Source organism: Cyrtonyx montezumae, unplaced genomic scaffold (genome assembly GCF_038088225.1).
Source record: "Cyrtonyx montezumae isolate F1298 unplaced genomic scaffold, pur_monq_1.0 scaffold_3, whole genome shotgun sequence".
Classification (NCBI taxonomy): Eukaryota; Metazoa; Chordata; class Aves; order Galliformes; family Odontophoridae; genus Cyrtonyx; species Cyrtonyx montezumae.
In genome coordinates, this window is record NW_027072034.1 from 103,003,592 (window position 1) to 103,018,744 (window position 15,153).

Here is a 15,153-nt window from a genome sequence, read left to right on the forward strand (position 1 = left end):
TTCAAGTCAGCCTTCTGCCTCAAGCTGCCCTCCCGCTCCCATCCCTGCTATGGACAAGCATCAGTCCCCGAGCGGGGCCATTCCCAGGGCACCCGCAGGCGGTGAGGGCGCCCCCTGGCGGCGGGAGGCGCCATCTGCACGCCGCCTCTGCCCGCCCCCGCGCTAGCTCCTCACAGCCTTCACCTGCACAGCCCAAACGTTACCTGCTGTGAAGGACATGGAGGAGGAACCTCCCTTTTTCTTTTTTTTTTTTTTAACCAAAACTAAATTCTCGTACAACTTTAGACCGTCATCAACTCAGAAGGCGGGTTACAGACTCAGCAGCACAGAGAAACTTCCAAAAAACAGCGTCCAAAAGACAGCGCTGCACTAAACATGCTAGTGCAGTCACAGCCTGTGCAGAGCTTCCACTGCAACTACTTGTTTCCTACATTAACCTCTGGATATCATTTTGCTTAATTTAAAAAGCCAGCATATCATCAGGAATAAATCAAGAGTTTCTTTACTGAAGTCCAGAATAATCTCTTGAAGTACACCACTGAGCTTAAGGCTTTCTCCATTGTCAGGGAACAGACTCATCTTCTAGACACCGTTGCTCCCTGCCAGCTCCTGCCTTAGACCATGCTCCCTCCAGACTGCTGGAGCCCATCCAGCTGACTCCGCCTGTCGTGGGAAGAAACACCACAGGCCCCATCCAGCTTCAGCACAGGAGCACTCGCTTCTTCCAGTGCCTCAGATGGATCTGGAGAGGGACGTTCCCACACGCAGTCAGCACTTTACTATGAATGCCGCCGTTTCCACTGGCTTCACTGGATGCCGGTGAGCTGTCAGACAGCAAGGCCCTCGAGAACACCAGGCAGCACCACCCATTTCCAGAAAAGGAACGGCTGTTACACAGCACAGTGCTCAGGGACAGCTGGAGAATTCTGCCGAGGCAGCTATCCGCCACAATGAGCACTGTATCCTTCCCCAGCTCAGCTCCCCTTCCTAAATGAAACAATGACTTGTTACAAAAAAGAGTTGTGTCTCTCCTCTCCTCCAAAAAAGAAAGCTTTGAAGCTTTGTTCAAATAGACAAATAGATGCATGGGTTGGTTCAAACACTAAGCTTAATTAAGCAGACAGTTAAACAAACAGGAGTTCAATTTTCTAAATAAGACTAAATTTATTCATTACCCTAGTAAAAAAAGTCTGGATTACAAGTGTCTGAACAGTATAAAAGTACAAAACAGGTTCCGTAGATTTCTAATACATTAATACAAAGTGCATGACTACTTACAGTTCATTCTGCATTACTACCAGGAATGGAAAAGGTGGAAGGGAGTGGGGGAAGTAGTTGGCAGTTGAAATCTAGCAATAAATAAATAAATACAGAAGAGATGATCCGTATCAGAGCACAACCTACCATCAATACTGCAGCCTCAGGTGTACAGTATTACTGATGCTGAAAACACGAACTCCAATAAAAGCAGGTGTCTGCAAAAACAGCTAATACTCTTGCCCTTATCAGACATGACCAACCTAGTCAGGCAGTTATACAAGCATCCACTCATTTGGTTGCAGATGAAAAGCAAGGCATGTAGCTTTGTCTTCCCTTCAGAATCTCAGAATTTGGGAAAAAAAAAAGCCAACACAATAAAAGAGCAATGAAAGCTACGAGATGTAAAGTTGTTTTAAGCCAAAGCCTTCTTCTGATGTCCTCTCCTCAGAGGCTAGGCTATCCAACAGTACAGGGAAGGGATAAAAAAAAAAAAAACAGCTTTGAGGGTGGAGGCTCCTCTTAAATCCTGCATATCCTTTCCTACCTATATTTTCATTTGCTAACTATTCCCATTTCAGGAAGTGAGATTACACAGAAATCCGGTCCTAAGCCCTACCCACCAAAGTTTATACCGATGACTCACACAAAAAGGAAAGCTTGTAGCATCCATTGCAGAACATCCCAAAAGAGTAAAAAGAATCCCTTCCCTCCCCCCAAAGCAAACAAACAAAGCTTAATTCCCAAGTTACACAAATTAAACCTTCATAAAGGAACATGAATCAATAGGGAACTAAAACTGCAGCACACTCCTCCAGGAAGCTGCTTTCACCCTAAAGGCAAAGTGAAGTTTGAAGGAACATTGCGCTGGTTTGCACACAAGTTCAGCTGGGAATCTGTGGAGGAAACACTATCTTTTGATCACGTATGCAAACAGAGCTGCCTCTATACAGCACAGCACCAATCCTAACAGAAGTCCAATATTCACAAAAGCCCTGGTCTGCTGGTGAGAAGCTGTGGAGCACCACAACAGGCACTGTGAATCCAAACCAGAGGCTGGAATCAGATTGTGTCCCCGGACCTGAGCCTAACTTGCTAAGCAAGCGGCTTGGTCCTATGTCAAGCCTGAAATCAGCAAGATGTTTTGTGGTCACATTTTAGCTGCACTGGGCCAAGAGATATAGCAGTTATCTGGTTTTGGCCATCGTCTACACCTAACTCAGGCACTGGGTTGTTTTCTTGGTCCTCCTCTAATCACCGGTCAGTTACTACACAAAGCCCAGAGTGTCTGCTGCTAGGTTTAAAATATATATAAGGTCTCCCATCTATTTCACTGTGTTCAGTTCTTAGGCAAGTCCTCCTCCTCCCTTCCTAGATGGGAAGGAAAGTGCTTCTACCCCTTCCCTAAGAGCATCTGTTGTTGGGAGCTTTTTCAGATAACTATCACTTACAGTAGAGATGTCTGCAGTTAACAGTCTGTCACATATCTATCTTTCTTACAACGTCAGTAGTATAGGGTGAGATCTTCACACCATCAAAATATATTTAATACAACTAGAGAGGTGACAACATTTGTATGTATTAGTTCATCTCATACATGTTTAAGAATGAAATATTTTCTTAGGGATTTAAGGGAGGCTACCAACCAACTTAAAAAAAACCCTTACAACCACCGCTTCTTTCAGTACAGAAAGATGAACTACATACACTGTAATATACAAAACCCCATCCTCAAGTTCACTTGTGAAGGGAGTGGGAGGGAAAGATCAGAGGGACAACCTTGCAGCAGCATTCAGCTTGGCTAAGTGTTTCATAGCATCTTAAATATTATGTACAGTCTTTCTGAATGGATACAAACTAGCTTCAGAGTTTGTGGAATTGTAGCAGTAAAACCCAAAACAATTCTAGGCAATAGTCTTTTGGCAGCATAGCAGGTGTCCAATGTGAACAGAGTCACTTTTCTAGTATTTTTCCAGAGAATAAGAGGATCTGTTTAACTGTCTGCAGCTCTCCAAGGAAGTCACCACTCCTCTTGGGTGGAGATTGCTGGAGATTGTGGTCCTTCTTGTTCTGGCTTCTCAGTGGCAGACTTTTTATTGCTACAGCAAGGTTTGAAGAGATGAGTGTCTATGAGGACTTCCCCAAAACGCCCTTTGTAAATAATTCCACAGCAGACCTTTTGCCTGAAAGAAATAGCAAGAAGAGATGCTGATAGTTTGCCACGCTGATTCCTTGAGCCCCAACACTGTTTGGCTATGATAGGAAGGACAAGGCTGTCCAGAGAGAGAAAGCAAATCAATGTCTAAATCCACAATATCACTTTGAGAAAGGAAAAACAAAACAAAACACAAAAAGACCAAAATTACAGAATTAATTACTTACAAAATTAAGTCCCCCATTTTGCTTCCCAGAGAAATTTCAGATACAGGGCTATCTAGGCTAAACTAACCTTGACAACAATACATTTAAAAACACTATTTTAGAGGAGGCAGCAAATTCACTATGATTTCAATACAGCAATTAACTACACAAATGATTAGTGCGTTACAACACATAATGAAACAAACCCATCAGCTCTAAGAAAAACCTTGTGCTTTTTCTCTCAATTGTTTTTAAATGACCACCATCATAGGCCAAACAAACTTAATGCTAAGTTCTGCTGTCAAGAGTAACCTATACGTGGTAACACTGCATCCATAGAGCACCATTTAAGACAAGACAGTGACTCAACATATTATTTGTTACTCCAAATTGCACGTTAGTGTTTAGGAACTGGATGCAGATAGGGGAAAGTCTTGGAACACATAGTGTTCCTTCCCAATACAAGATAGACACTGTAGAATACTCAGTAACTATCTCTAATACAAATTCAGCAGCAGCAACCCCCTGCAAGCTCCTGAGGAAGCAGCCTTCATCACTGAACAGAAAACTATCTGCTGTCCATACAGAGTACATCTTCTGTTCCATTTTACCTTTTCCAGTATGTGAGATCTAGAAAGGAAAAAACTGGTGTTCTGCTGGACCCAGCACTCATCTCTGTGTCAGAGCCCTCGTCAGACTGGTTGCTGTAGCAGGGAGATTGAGCTGGGGAGGCACTTGAAGTGGTGCTGTGGGCATCAGAATCTGCAGGAGGGGAGGAAAATAAATGCAAGAATTAGGACAAGCAGCAACTCATCCTTTTCCTCACTTCAAAAGGTTACATGAAGATGGGAACCAGAAAGAAAGACTTCCATAATTATCAAGAGAAGTCTAATAGTAAACCATTACATTCACACTTGCCCCTGCCCACTTCAAAAGATCCTTGAAAGAACATCTGTCATCACCTGGGAGACTGGAGCAGGTCTCTGAGTGTGAAGGACTGCAAAGAAGTTCAGGGTCAGAGTCCATAGCTCTCAAATGCAGCCTGTGCAGCATGCTATGCTTTAGACACTATCCCGTTTCCTCTTTGTAATCACTGAAACATTGTTAAAGTTGGTCAGGATCTTTGCTTCAGATCCAGCCCTCCATTGCAAATCTCCTTTCTTACTCATTAGTTTAAAATCCTGCAAAGCTCTTCCAATTAGTGCAATGGATTAGGTAGTATAAAGCTCTTGCTGGGGCAAAACTACAGCGATGAACTTCAGGTATGCAGATGCACATGTAAATAGAGGCACTGCTAGCTTGCTTTCTAATCATCCACCTAAAGTAACACAATAAGAATTAACTGCAGCACATTGGATGAGTAGATAAAAGCTCCTTGGGTCAGAGCCTTCACTGGTTCTTCAGAGAGCACTTCCTTCAGGTTAGGTAGAATGATGGAAAATAGAGACAAGACCAAGACAGCAACAGTTCAGAAGCTGAGAAGTTTTAGATAAAAAAAACAACTAGATTGCTGACATATATTTAGAGCATTACTGACAGATGGCTTTGTTGGGAAGATATGATTCCATATCTATTTGAGAGCCTAAGTGCTAGTAGAAAGAAATCACCAAGACTGACAGAGTAAGGTGTAAGGAAACTGTACAGAGGAACATGGCAGGAACTTAAGGAGTGTGTGCATACAATGGGGGGCAGAACACAGACTAAGTAGAAAGCCTAGGTTGAAAATCTACACGGAAGGAAGACTGATAGTGGTAACAGCAGAGCAGTCTTTCTTGAGAAGAGAGAGCTGAAAACTATCATAGCATGTTAATGAGAATTAATGAGAACAGGGGGAAATCTCTTTTAACTTCACTGAAGGCTTTGCCCAGGTTCTTCCAAGAGACACATCATTTCAGCATGGGATATAAGCTACAATTGCTTACTCCTTCCAGCCCTGCTAACCTCTCCCATGCCACTTCTCCACCTGACACAACCAACCTCCTCCCTTAAGACACTCATCCCACACACAAAGTCTTCCCTTTCATTCCACCCCCTCCCCAGGCACATTGAGAACAAGAGGTTACAGGAACAGAGAACACCTAAAGGTGTGAGTGCACAACAGAATCCCGAAGTGACTCAGAGTGGTCACTCAGCAGTAAGCTATTTCAGGGAAAGCCAAAGTCTATACTCAAAATCTGTTTGGATCTACTTACTATGCCGCTTGAATTCTTTCTGCAGCTTGCTGATTTGATTGCTCTTTATTCTGCTTCCAGAGAGAGTTTTCATTTTCTTTGGCTTCAGTGTCGTTTTCAGACTGGGTCCAGCCCTAGCATCTACCACCTGCAACACAGAAAATGCATACATAGTGCCCTGAATTATGCCCAGATACTGCCTTTGTCAATACGCCTGCACTGATTTAGCTGAAGGTGCTCATAGAATCATCAAGGTTGGAAAAGACCGCTAAGATCATCTAGTCAAATCCTCAACACATCCCCACCAAGCCCACTGATCACATCCCTCAGTGCCACATCCATACAGCTCCTGAACACCTCCAGGGATGGTGAGTCCACCACCCCACCACCTTCCTGGTCAGCCTGTTGCAGCACCTCACCAGTATCTCTGAGAGTAAATGTTTCCCAGTATCCAACAACCTCATCCTACCCTGTCACAACTTAAAGCCATTTCCTCTTGTCCAAAGGCTGTTACCTGGAAGAAGAGACCAACCCCATCTTACTACAACCTCGTTCCAGGCTGAGGTAGTGACACTCAGCAACAGTCTAGTTAAATCAGGGTAGTTCTATGCACTTACACTTAAAGTCTGGTTTCTAAGAGGCTGAGTCTATAGGAAAAGAAGGCAGTACAATTTCAAAACCACATTCAGCTAAACTTAGACCTTCTTCATATTTTGACAGATTCAATTTAGTAGGCAACTGTTGTTTACACCTATAGAGGCTCAATCAAGAGAGAGACAGCTAAGCATATGCCCTAGAGCTCGTTGTTTTTTGTTTGCTTTATATCATTAATTCAACTTCTGAATAAAGTTAGTGCTAGTAACAATCATAGTTCTGGATCCTGTTTTCACACTAAAGCTTCCTTTTTAAATATTTACATACACAAAAAATCCTGATCATCTTACCAGCCCTAGGCCCAAACTAAATTAGACGGATCAAAAAAGAACATATGAATAGGAATAGCTGCAAGATATTAGTCTTTAATTATCTGATTAAGCCACACTGATTTGTGCGTTACTCGAGCAAGTCACCTTGCTTGTTCAAGCTATTAAAAAGCAACCAATTTTGGACAGAGGCCAAATGCATAATGCTTTGAGTGTCGTAAGAGACTTCTGGACAAAGTTATGAGCTTGTGAAAACAAGGAATTACAAGGTAGGTTAGTCTGCGACTCCATCCATGGCTTGCACAATCTCAATTTGCACATAAGTCCAAGAAAGATAGGAAATACTCCATGCAAGTTTTAGAAATGCTGGGGTAGGAAGGGAAAGCGCATGGGAAACAGCAACCCTTAAACCCTTTCTAATGCCTCCCCTCCAATGTAGGATGGAGTGAAGTAGAAGACAAGTTAGTTTTGAGGCTGGGGAGAAATAGATAAATCGACTAACATGATTCCAGTTTTTTTTTGATCCCGCTGGCAATTTTTTCCATCTTTTCACCAAGAGCACACAGGCATTGCAGATGTCTCCTGAGCGGGCCTCATGGAGCCTGGTAAAAACAAAAAGCAAAAATCACTTTATAACAACTAATCAAAACAATAATGTGATAACAGTTAGAAAGCACGAAGAAAAGGGTTCTCAAATTCTGATCTTCAGGGATGACAATCTGGGGTGCTCCATCAGTACCATTTGAAGACCAGGTCCCACTGTCAGAAAAACATTATTCCACGTGAAAATAAAAGGCACTGTAATTTGCTGCCAGGAGGAAGCTAAAAAAACCCATTACCTTCTGTTGTTAAATGTTTTGTTTGCCTTGTTTTCTTTTAAACCACAGCTTCAGTGATTGGATTGATTTGATTGGAGAGAGAGAGGGGGAATAATCCTATTCCTTGAGCGTAAGTGGGGAAACAAAACTCTGAGATCTGACAAAAGCTTATTCAGCTCTTAGCTTTCTCACAGAGTTTCAAGGATGAGTAACAAATACCATCCAACACTCTGCTCCATACACGCAGGATAGAGTTTCAGAAACAGTAGTCACTGGAATGACAGCACTACTTGCTTCCTTCTAACAAGCTTTCTTCAGAAATCATCTCTACAGCTAATCCACACTAACAGAAGCCACACAGTCAGGTTTTCCAGCTATTTAAGTAAGAGGACTTTGAAGCATGTAGAGATGAATGGAGCAGGCTGAGATAAGCCCTTATTTGTTCAGAGTTAAGACTGCATTTTTCACCTTGGCAAACATATTTCAGATAGCACAAGACCGAAAGCCGCAGTATTCTGCAAGCTTCTTTACTGCTATTTATAAAAAAAAAAAGCAGTGGGCCTTCATATCTTTCCACTGTCAAGGACAGCAGACAAGAAATACGACAGCAAAAACTGTCAGCATCAGATTTATGAACAAAAATCCATGGTCAATACAAAGCACTATAAAACCAGACTTGAAAGGAGCATTCCCAGAAAGAGGAGGTGGGGGAGAAGAAGGAAAGAGACAAAAAAGATTCAAAGAGACTGCAAAGAGTTGCACAGGCGAAGTTAAACACTTGAGACAAAAGAAGCAATACCAATAAAAAGCACAGTTTTTAAACAGCATATCTAAGTTCACCTTAGGCCTAAAATCTTGAGTCAATCCAATAAGACTGGAAGGAAAGAACCTGAAGATATCAACTATGTACTTCTCCTGTGAAAATAATTTCATGGAAAACTACAGCACAGACAGCAGAAGTCATTTATTTTGAAATTTTAGTGAGGTAATGAGAAGAATCTACCTTCTTGTTGACAATTCAGTGACACATATTTAGACAAAAGCAAAGTTTCAAAATGTTAAAGGGCCCCAGCAGTTAGTACAAGAAATCACTGCTATTTAGTTTTTCATACTCGTGCTTCCAAACAATATTAGAAGCAACTCTGATTAATTGGAAAGCTGATTAATTAATTCACACTCTTCAGAGTGGTCTCCAATGACAAGTTCTAATAGCATATCAATAAGCCTTATCTGAACAACAGCACCAATAGGCCAAACAAGGTACAAGCTTCATCTAATGTCCTCAAACCTCCAGAATGACCAAGAGCCTCCACAGATCCGCACTGCCTTCCACGTTGTGCAGGGATTTACACCTCTAATGAACATGACTAAGTCTCTGTACGTGCAGTGAGGGTGAGAAGGAATTGGCCTGAGCCTTCAATGCTGTTATCTATCACAGCTCTCAGGAAAAGCCAGTAGACTGAGAACCCAGCAGTGCCGCACACAGCAGCAGAGGAACGAGTCCCACAGTGAGACAGCTGTGAGGAGGCTGGGGCCTTCCCCATCATTTACCCAAGCCATCCTCATCTGACAGCCCACCAGTTGTGTGGCTCAGAGACCAATACCCTGACCGATGCAGAGGTGACTGAAGGAAGAGTCTTACCCAAAACAGTTCTGGAAATCCTTTTCATAGCGTTTACTGTCAGTGAAACGAGAGCTGGAAGACTTAGCTCTGCAAATACAGCAGCCCTCTATACTCCGGTACATCTTCGGTTTGTGAAAGCCAAACATCTTTTCCTCCCAGCTGTAGCCTGCTGAAACAAACAGGAACTGGTGTTACTTACCACTTTTTAGATACTGAAATCAAAACCTGTGTGATTCACTAGGCAAACCAACACGGGGCTGTAATTCGGGACAGCTAAGAGAACTGGCCTAATCTATCTTGTATTGCTTCCAAAGAGCAGATGCACCTAATCCACACTTCATTATCTTACAGAGCGAGTGAACAACAGCTAGAATATCAAGCAATATCCAACAAGTGCATCAGCTGCACAGTTCTTCTCCAAGGGCATGCCTACAGCAGCAGCATAACCCAGAGGTGCAGATGCAGCACAGGAAAGCTGTACCACATACCAGCAGCTGAGCAGGCTGCAGTACAAGCTGTGCCAACTCGCCCCAGCCCCAGGTCACAGCAACCAGGCTGTCTTCATCAGCCACCCTCGCTGCAAACCTGCCTTGCTGAAAGCAAGTAGGAGTCACTTCAAACGAGCTGCAGCCATACCCCCAGGCTGTAGGGCAGACATACCTGAAAAGCCACTCTACGAGGAGCAGGGTGGAGTCCCCCCCACCCCTCCCTGTGTCTGGAGCACAGCATCAGGGAGCTCCTCCTGACAGCCAGGCCCAGGCAAGCAGAATCCACAGCAGCAAAAGCTCTTACCCACACATGCTTAGACAAAGGGCACCTCAGATGGAGGACACCTGCTGCCCAGGCTCAGAAAGGTTTCCCCATCCCCATCCTAAGGTGCTCCTCGGTATGACACACCTCCAGGCCCAGCCTGAGGCTGCCAGAAGGCACGGAGGTCCCACAGAGCACCAAGTGAAGGTCCCACAGCACCAAGTGAAGCGGGTGCTTTCCTGGTGTGGGGCAATGACATTCACAAAGGCCTTGCCGGCCACGTGTCCTGCACAGAGCATTTATATCATGGCCACACAGGGACTTCTCCAAGAAAGGCTCTGTTTGAACAGACTGTGGTATGCAGCCAACCCTGTAGCAAAGACTCTGCCACTTGTCATCCACCACATGCAAACTGCTCAGAGGGGACAGCCCACTGGTGGCAGGAAACTCCCTGAGAACAGGCTTCCACTGCTGAGAACTTCTGCTTTTAAGAACTGAAAGGAGACAGAGCCATGCAAATAACAGTTTTCTCCCTTCCTCTAACAAAAGGGTCGGGTCGAGTCACATAGAAGCTAACAACAACAAAAACAAACAAACAAACCTACCTCTCCCCACCACATCTATAGAGAGGTCTGCTGGTTCAAGGAGAGCATCTCTACCACACGTGGGAGAATCTGGTCAGCAGGAACTCCCGGTCACCTCACAGGCCCAGGGACTGCCATGCCCCAGTAAACCCAGTTCAGTCACTGGGGAATGCAAGCAGCACGTGGTCTGTCCCCAAATCCACAGCAGAGCAAGGGAAAGACTTGCATGCTTTCATATAATGACTACACCTAGCATCATGCTTACCATACTGAGGGATAGGGGCTACATGTAGCAATAAAAACCCTTTACATATTTGCATAATCACAGCAAGTCAATGAATCAACCACCCAGGCCTGAACATGGACTAACTCCAGCAATAACTCCACCCTGCAGGGGAAGATGAAGACATATGCCCAAAACTCCCTCCCAGGCAGCAAAGGACAGCAGAAATCTGAAGGAGGAAAAAAAAAATAGCATTGTGCCCAAACCCCCTCACAGAGGGAAGGTAAGGGACTTGCACAAACTGGATGATGAGAGAAAAAGATGGAGAGGCTCTTTTCCCTTTCAACCTACGTTAGCACATGGTTGTTCTGCACCACACTCCTTTGTGCATGTTTGCAGCACAAGCTCACCTTGAGCCAGGTTCTCCCAGGGATGGCTACTGGATATAGCCAGCAACATCATCCCAAATGCTTCCTACGATACTCTGCTCCTTGTATTGGCACAGAACTGGCCAGAAGACCCAGCTAGTATCCCTGGACTGTCAAGACAAACAAAGGAATGCCTAGGAAGACACTTAAGAGCATGTATTTTGTTTCTCAGCATCCAGCACAACCCTTCAGTCAGATGACTCTCTAGGATACCATGTTTAACAAGCCTCTTGAGATCCAACAGCACAGCACCTTCACCTGGGAATTCCCAGCTACCAACAGTGAGTTTAGTTATGTGACTACCTTAATCTGTGATTTGGTGCTTTCCTGTAGAAAGACAAGGGATAACTGCATACACAAGGTTCACAAGAGCTGAAAACTTAAGTAGCAAGAGCATCTTGATTGTTACCAGGCAAGAGACAGAACTGACTTCAGCTATATGATTCATTTTTCTAGCCCAGTTTCTCCCAGAAATCCAGACATTGATGAGACTATCTCTGCTACCAGCTGGTATTTATACCACAGTAGAATAAGATTCACGATTTACTATTAATGTTCTGGCAAAGGCTGGCATCAGACATGTATATTCTGAAAATATTTTGTTTTGCATCACTGCTGCCATTCTCACAGGAGCAGCCTTTCAATACAGTCTTTCAATAGAAGGGAAACTAGTGCCATCTGTTTCCCACTTGATGAATGGTCAGTAACGGTATTGCCATAGATCATGCCTGAATGGGGAAAAAGCTAGTAGCAAAACCACAAGTAGAACACATTTCTCTGACAAGTACAGTTGTAAATGGAAGGCGTCAGTCCAGTTCCACATTTAATCTTCGTTCAGTGGCCATCTGACCATTACACACTAAGTATTCTGTCAGCTGCAAAGCTCAATAGCTAATGCAGACTGCATTTAAGCCTACAAGGACTTGCAACACTGCTAAACTTAAAGCCCTCCACCTCCTCAGCTTCCATTCTAAACCATGATAGTGCTGGAGTTGACACTACTTCTCTATAGACTTGAGTGTACTTAGGACACATGATCGGGCCATTTAAAAAGTCCAACTGAAAGCCTTGCAATGTCGATCTCACATTAGAACCAGGGAATTACATTTTCCAGTTGGTATAACACAACGTAGCTTTCCTCCTGTAAAGCCTGAATCTTAGCTGTGGAAGCTTAACCACGTGGAAGTTAGGACAGATAAAAAGAAGCCAGCTGAGAATGCAGCTCCATAAAAATTAAAAGCATCACACAAGATAGTTTTGCCAAACCTAAACAAGTTACTTTAAATATAAGACGTATTTTAAACTAGGAGCTACACAGAAGTGAAAGGGGCAACTCAGCAGCAAAAAACCCTAGTAGAACACAGTGTCAGTCTGCAGAACTGGAGATTTACCTGCACTATGTAGGGAACGCTGCTCCTTCAAGTTAGAGAGAATGTGATCCTCATTCCTGGTCCCCCTGCAAACAGAGAAACTGCTGTTCCCCAGTCCTGTATTCGCAACAGGAATGGAAGGCACAAGTTCTCTCCATACCTCTGCCCTGACATTTTAGGAAAAGGGTAAAGCTCAGAGACAAGCAAAGAACAGCAGAGTAGGCGGGGAAGACAAACACACCCTGCTTTTTACATTTGTGAAAGGCTGGTACAAAGCAGCATGCATCATATACGTGTGAGAACTGTTTCATGCTTTTGTTGCTTGTCAGGACTAGAAATTGGGACTCAGTTTTCTTTGCAAAATTTAACTTGATGATCTAAATTAAAAGGTATTGCTTCAGATGCTCATTAAGATTTCAAGTCAAGGAAGAACTTCTGAACTTTTCAGATTAAGAAAAGCTGAGCTTCTTTCATTTGCCTTCCCAAATTCTTCCACATTCCTCTTGATCACCCAAGAAGAATGAGAAATCTGTAATAATAGAGAGGAAGGAATTCCTAGAAGGCAGGCACGTCTCCCTTTGTAAGGCAATTATCAGGCTACACAGAAGGAACGCACTCACCTGCTCTCATGAAGCTGAAAGAAAATACTCCCTCACATTACAGGAGAGCCAAGGGCTGCCAGTTTGACTCCTCCACACCTCTCTCTTCTCTCTCTTCACTCTGCCCCAGATCACTCATTCTCTGTGCAACCCAAAGCTTCCAGCACCTTGAAAATACAGTACCCTGGCTTCTACACCAGCAAGTACATACACCCACACACATGCACACATGAATAGCACTTCCAGAGCTGCCTAGGGTACCAGAAGTGGAGGGGCCTGCCGAACTAATAACTCCTGGGCCTATCTCTCTGCTGGAATGCTTTAACTGTAGGAAATCAGCTGTAGGACAGAAGAGCAGAGGAACACAACTGTACCAGAGATTCAAGGTAAACATACCTCCCCCTTTACACAGTTTAAAAAAAAAAACAACTTTGGAATTGGAGTTAACATCAGACCACACAAAACCAGATTTACAGAAATCTGTTTTTAAATGCTGACATCTGTCCTTACAGCTCAAACCAGAGTGACCGATTTCCAGCAACCACAACCCTAAAATTTAACATACTGTACATTTGTGCCTCCTATATCCTCATATTTTCCCTCTGCCTCCCTTCTCTCTGCCCAAAAGTTTACTGGGAGGAAAGCAACTTTTGGTCACTGCTACAGTTCAGGCACACCAGAATGAAGCAGCATCCCACAGAGTACTAACTTGATAAGCTCAGCAAAAGTTCAAACGACATCTTCAGGAATCTTTCTTCTGCCAAAATTTGGTGAGCCAACTCTTACCCTGGTCCTGTCTGCAGCTACTGTTGTGCAGCAGTGAAATCTCAGCATAACAGATGCAACTGGCAGCGACTCCCAGACCACACTGAAATTAAAGCAGACATTGCTTTTCCTTGTTTAAGACTCCCACAGTACTCAAGCTAGGTCACAACCACCCTGAGTGAAACTGTCAGTAGCCAAGCTGCAGAGGAGCCTGCTGACCTTCTATGGGAAATGCAAACCTGATCCACTTACACAAAGAGAAAGAGTGAAAGGCCGAGGTATTGGGCGTTCCTGCACACTGCTATGTGGTTACCGCTCCAGAAGGGATAGGCCAAAGCATGAAAACAGTAATCAGTAAGATTTGCATACAGAAAAAAGAAATCCCAAACCTGTCCCACCTGCAGACATTCCATTTCTAAAGAGGACTTCCCCCCCCCGAAACTCCTATTGCAAAACTAAAACCACGCTCAGCCTAAGCAGGAGCCCCACGAGGAAAACCTGAGCTGCTCTCAGGAGCTGCTGGATGAGTTCTGTCTGTGATGCTTATCCGGACGCACTGCAGCTGTCAGATGCTGCCAGCAACCACCTGCTGCTAGAAAAGCATCGTGGCCACTTGGATCACATGACACTACACTGGTTTTATTCTTATTTTCTTGAGAGGTCAACATGCCTGACGAGGACTGCAACAGAAGGAGAAGTATAGACGAAGCAACTTCGCTAAGACACTTCCACATCTTTAAGCAGTACCAGCGGTCACTTCACGCAGACTTTGGACAGAGCACATTCTGCACAAACTGGTGAAATGGAGCCCCACCCCTATACTGTGCTGAGACGCTCTGCTCCCAGGGTGGGCAGAGGGGCTGCTTCCTTCTGCTTAACAACCCCGAGATGGGCAGCTCCAGGACACAGCGAGTTGGGAAGTGGGGCCGCTCACATCACCCACCCCAAAGCTTTAGGAGAAACCGCTGAGAGTCAGTGCAAAGCACTTCAGAGACACAGAGTTGTTCTGCACAAGCAAGGCAAACCATCCTAGCTCTAATACTGTTTATTGTAAACCGGGTGAACGCTCCAGCACTCTTACCAACGTCTCCCACGCCTGAGCAGTGCTTTCTTCAGAAAGGGAGAGCTGCACGCAGGCACGGGCACCCAGAGATCACCCGGGCAGGAGAGGAGCGTGGAGAAGCTTTCTTCCCCAGAGGAAGAGGAGCCTTCCTCAGGCTGCAAGTCGAGAGGCACGTCAGAATAGCCCCGTGAGTGCAGCTCGCGCAGAGCCCTAGCCA

General features: G+C 44.5%; 1 protein-coding gene across 1 annotated transcript; it reads right to left on the bottom strand.

The window, feature by feature from the left end:
- Nucleotides 1-1,144: 1,144 nt before the first annotated feature.
- On the bottom strand, nt 1,145-9,986 carry SINHCAF (SIN3-HDAC complex associated factor). Its single transcript, XM_065742618.1, has 6 exons — nt 9,815-9,986; nt 9,173-9,320; nt 7,215-7,314; nt 5,811-5,937; nt 4,230-4,380; nt 1,145-3,440 (listed from the first exon to the last, which is right to left on the bottom strand). The coding sequence occupies exons 2-6, from the start codon at nt 9,298-9,300 to the stop codon at nt 3,278-3,280; spliced, it is 669 nt and encodes a 222-aa protein (XP_065598690.1). The 5' UTR covers nt 9,301-9,320; nt 9,815-9,986; the 3' UTR covers nt 1,145-3,277.
- Between the last annotated feature and the right edge of the window lie 5,167 nt (nt 9,987-15,153).

Coding starts and splice junctions, on each gene's coding strand:
- SINHCAF (XM_065742618.1), bottom strand. CDS start 9,300: ATGTTTGGCTTTCACAAACCGAAGATGTACCGGAGTATAGAGGGCTGC. Junction 4,381..5,810: donor GAAAGAATTCAAGCGGCATA/GTAAGTAGATCC, acceptor CCCCTCCTGCAG/ATTCTGATGCCCACAGCACC. Junction 3,441..4,229: donor GATCTCACATACTGGAAAAG/GTAAAATGGAAC, acceptor TATTTCTTTCAG/GCAAAAGGTCTGCTGTGGAA.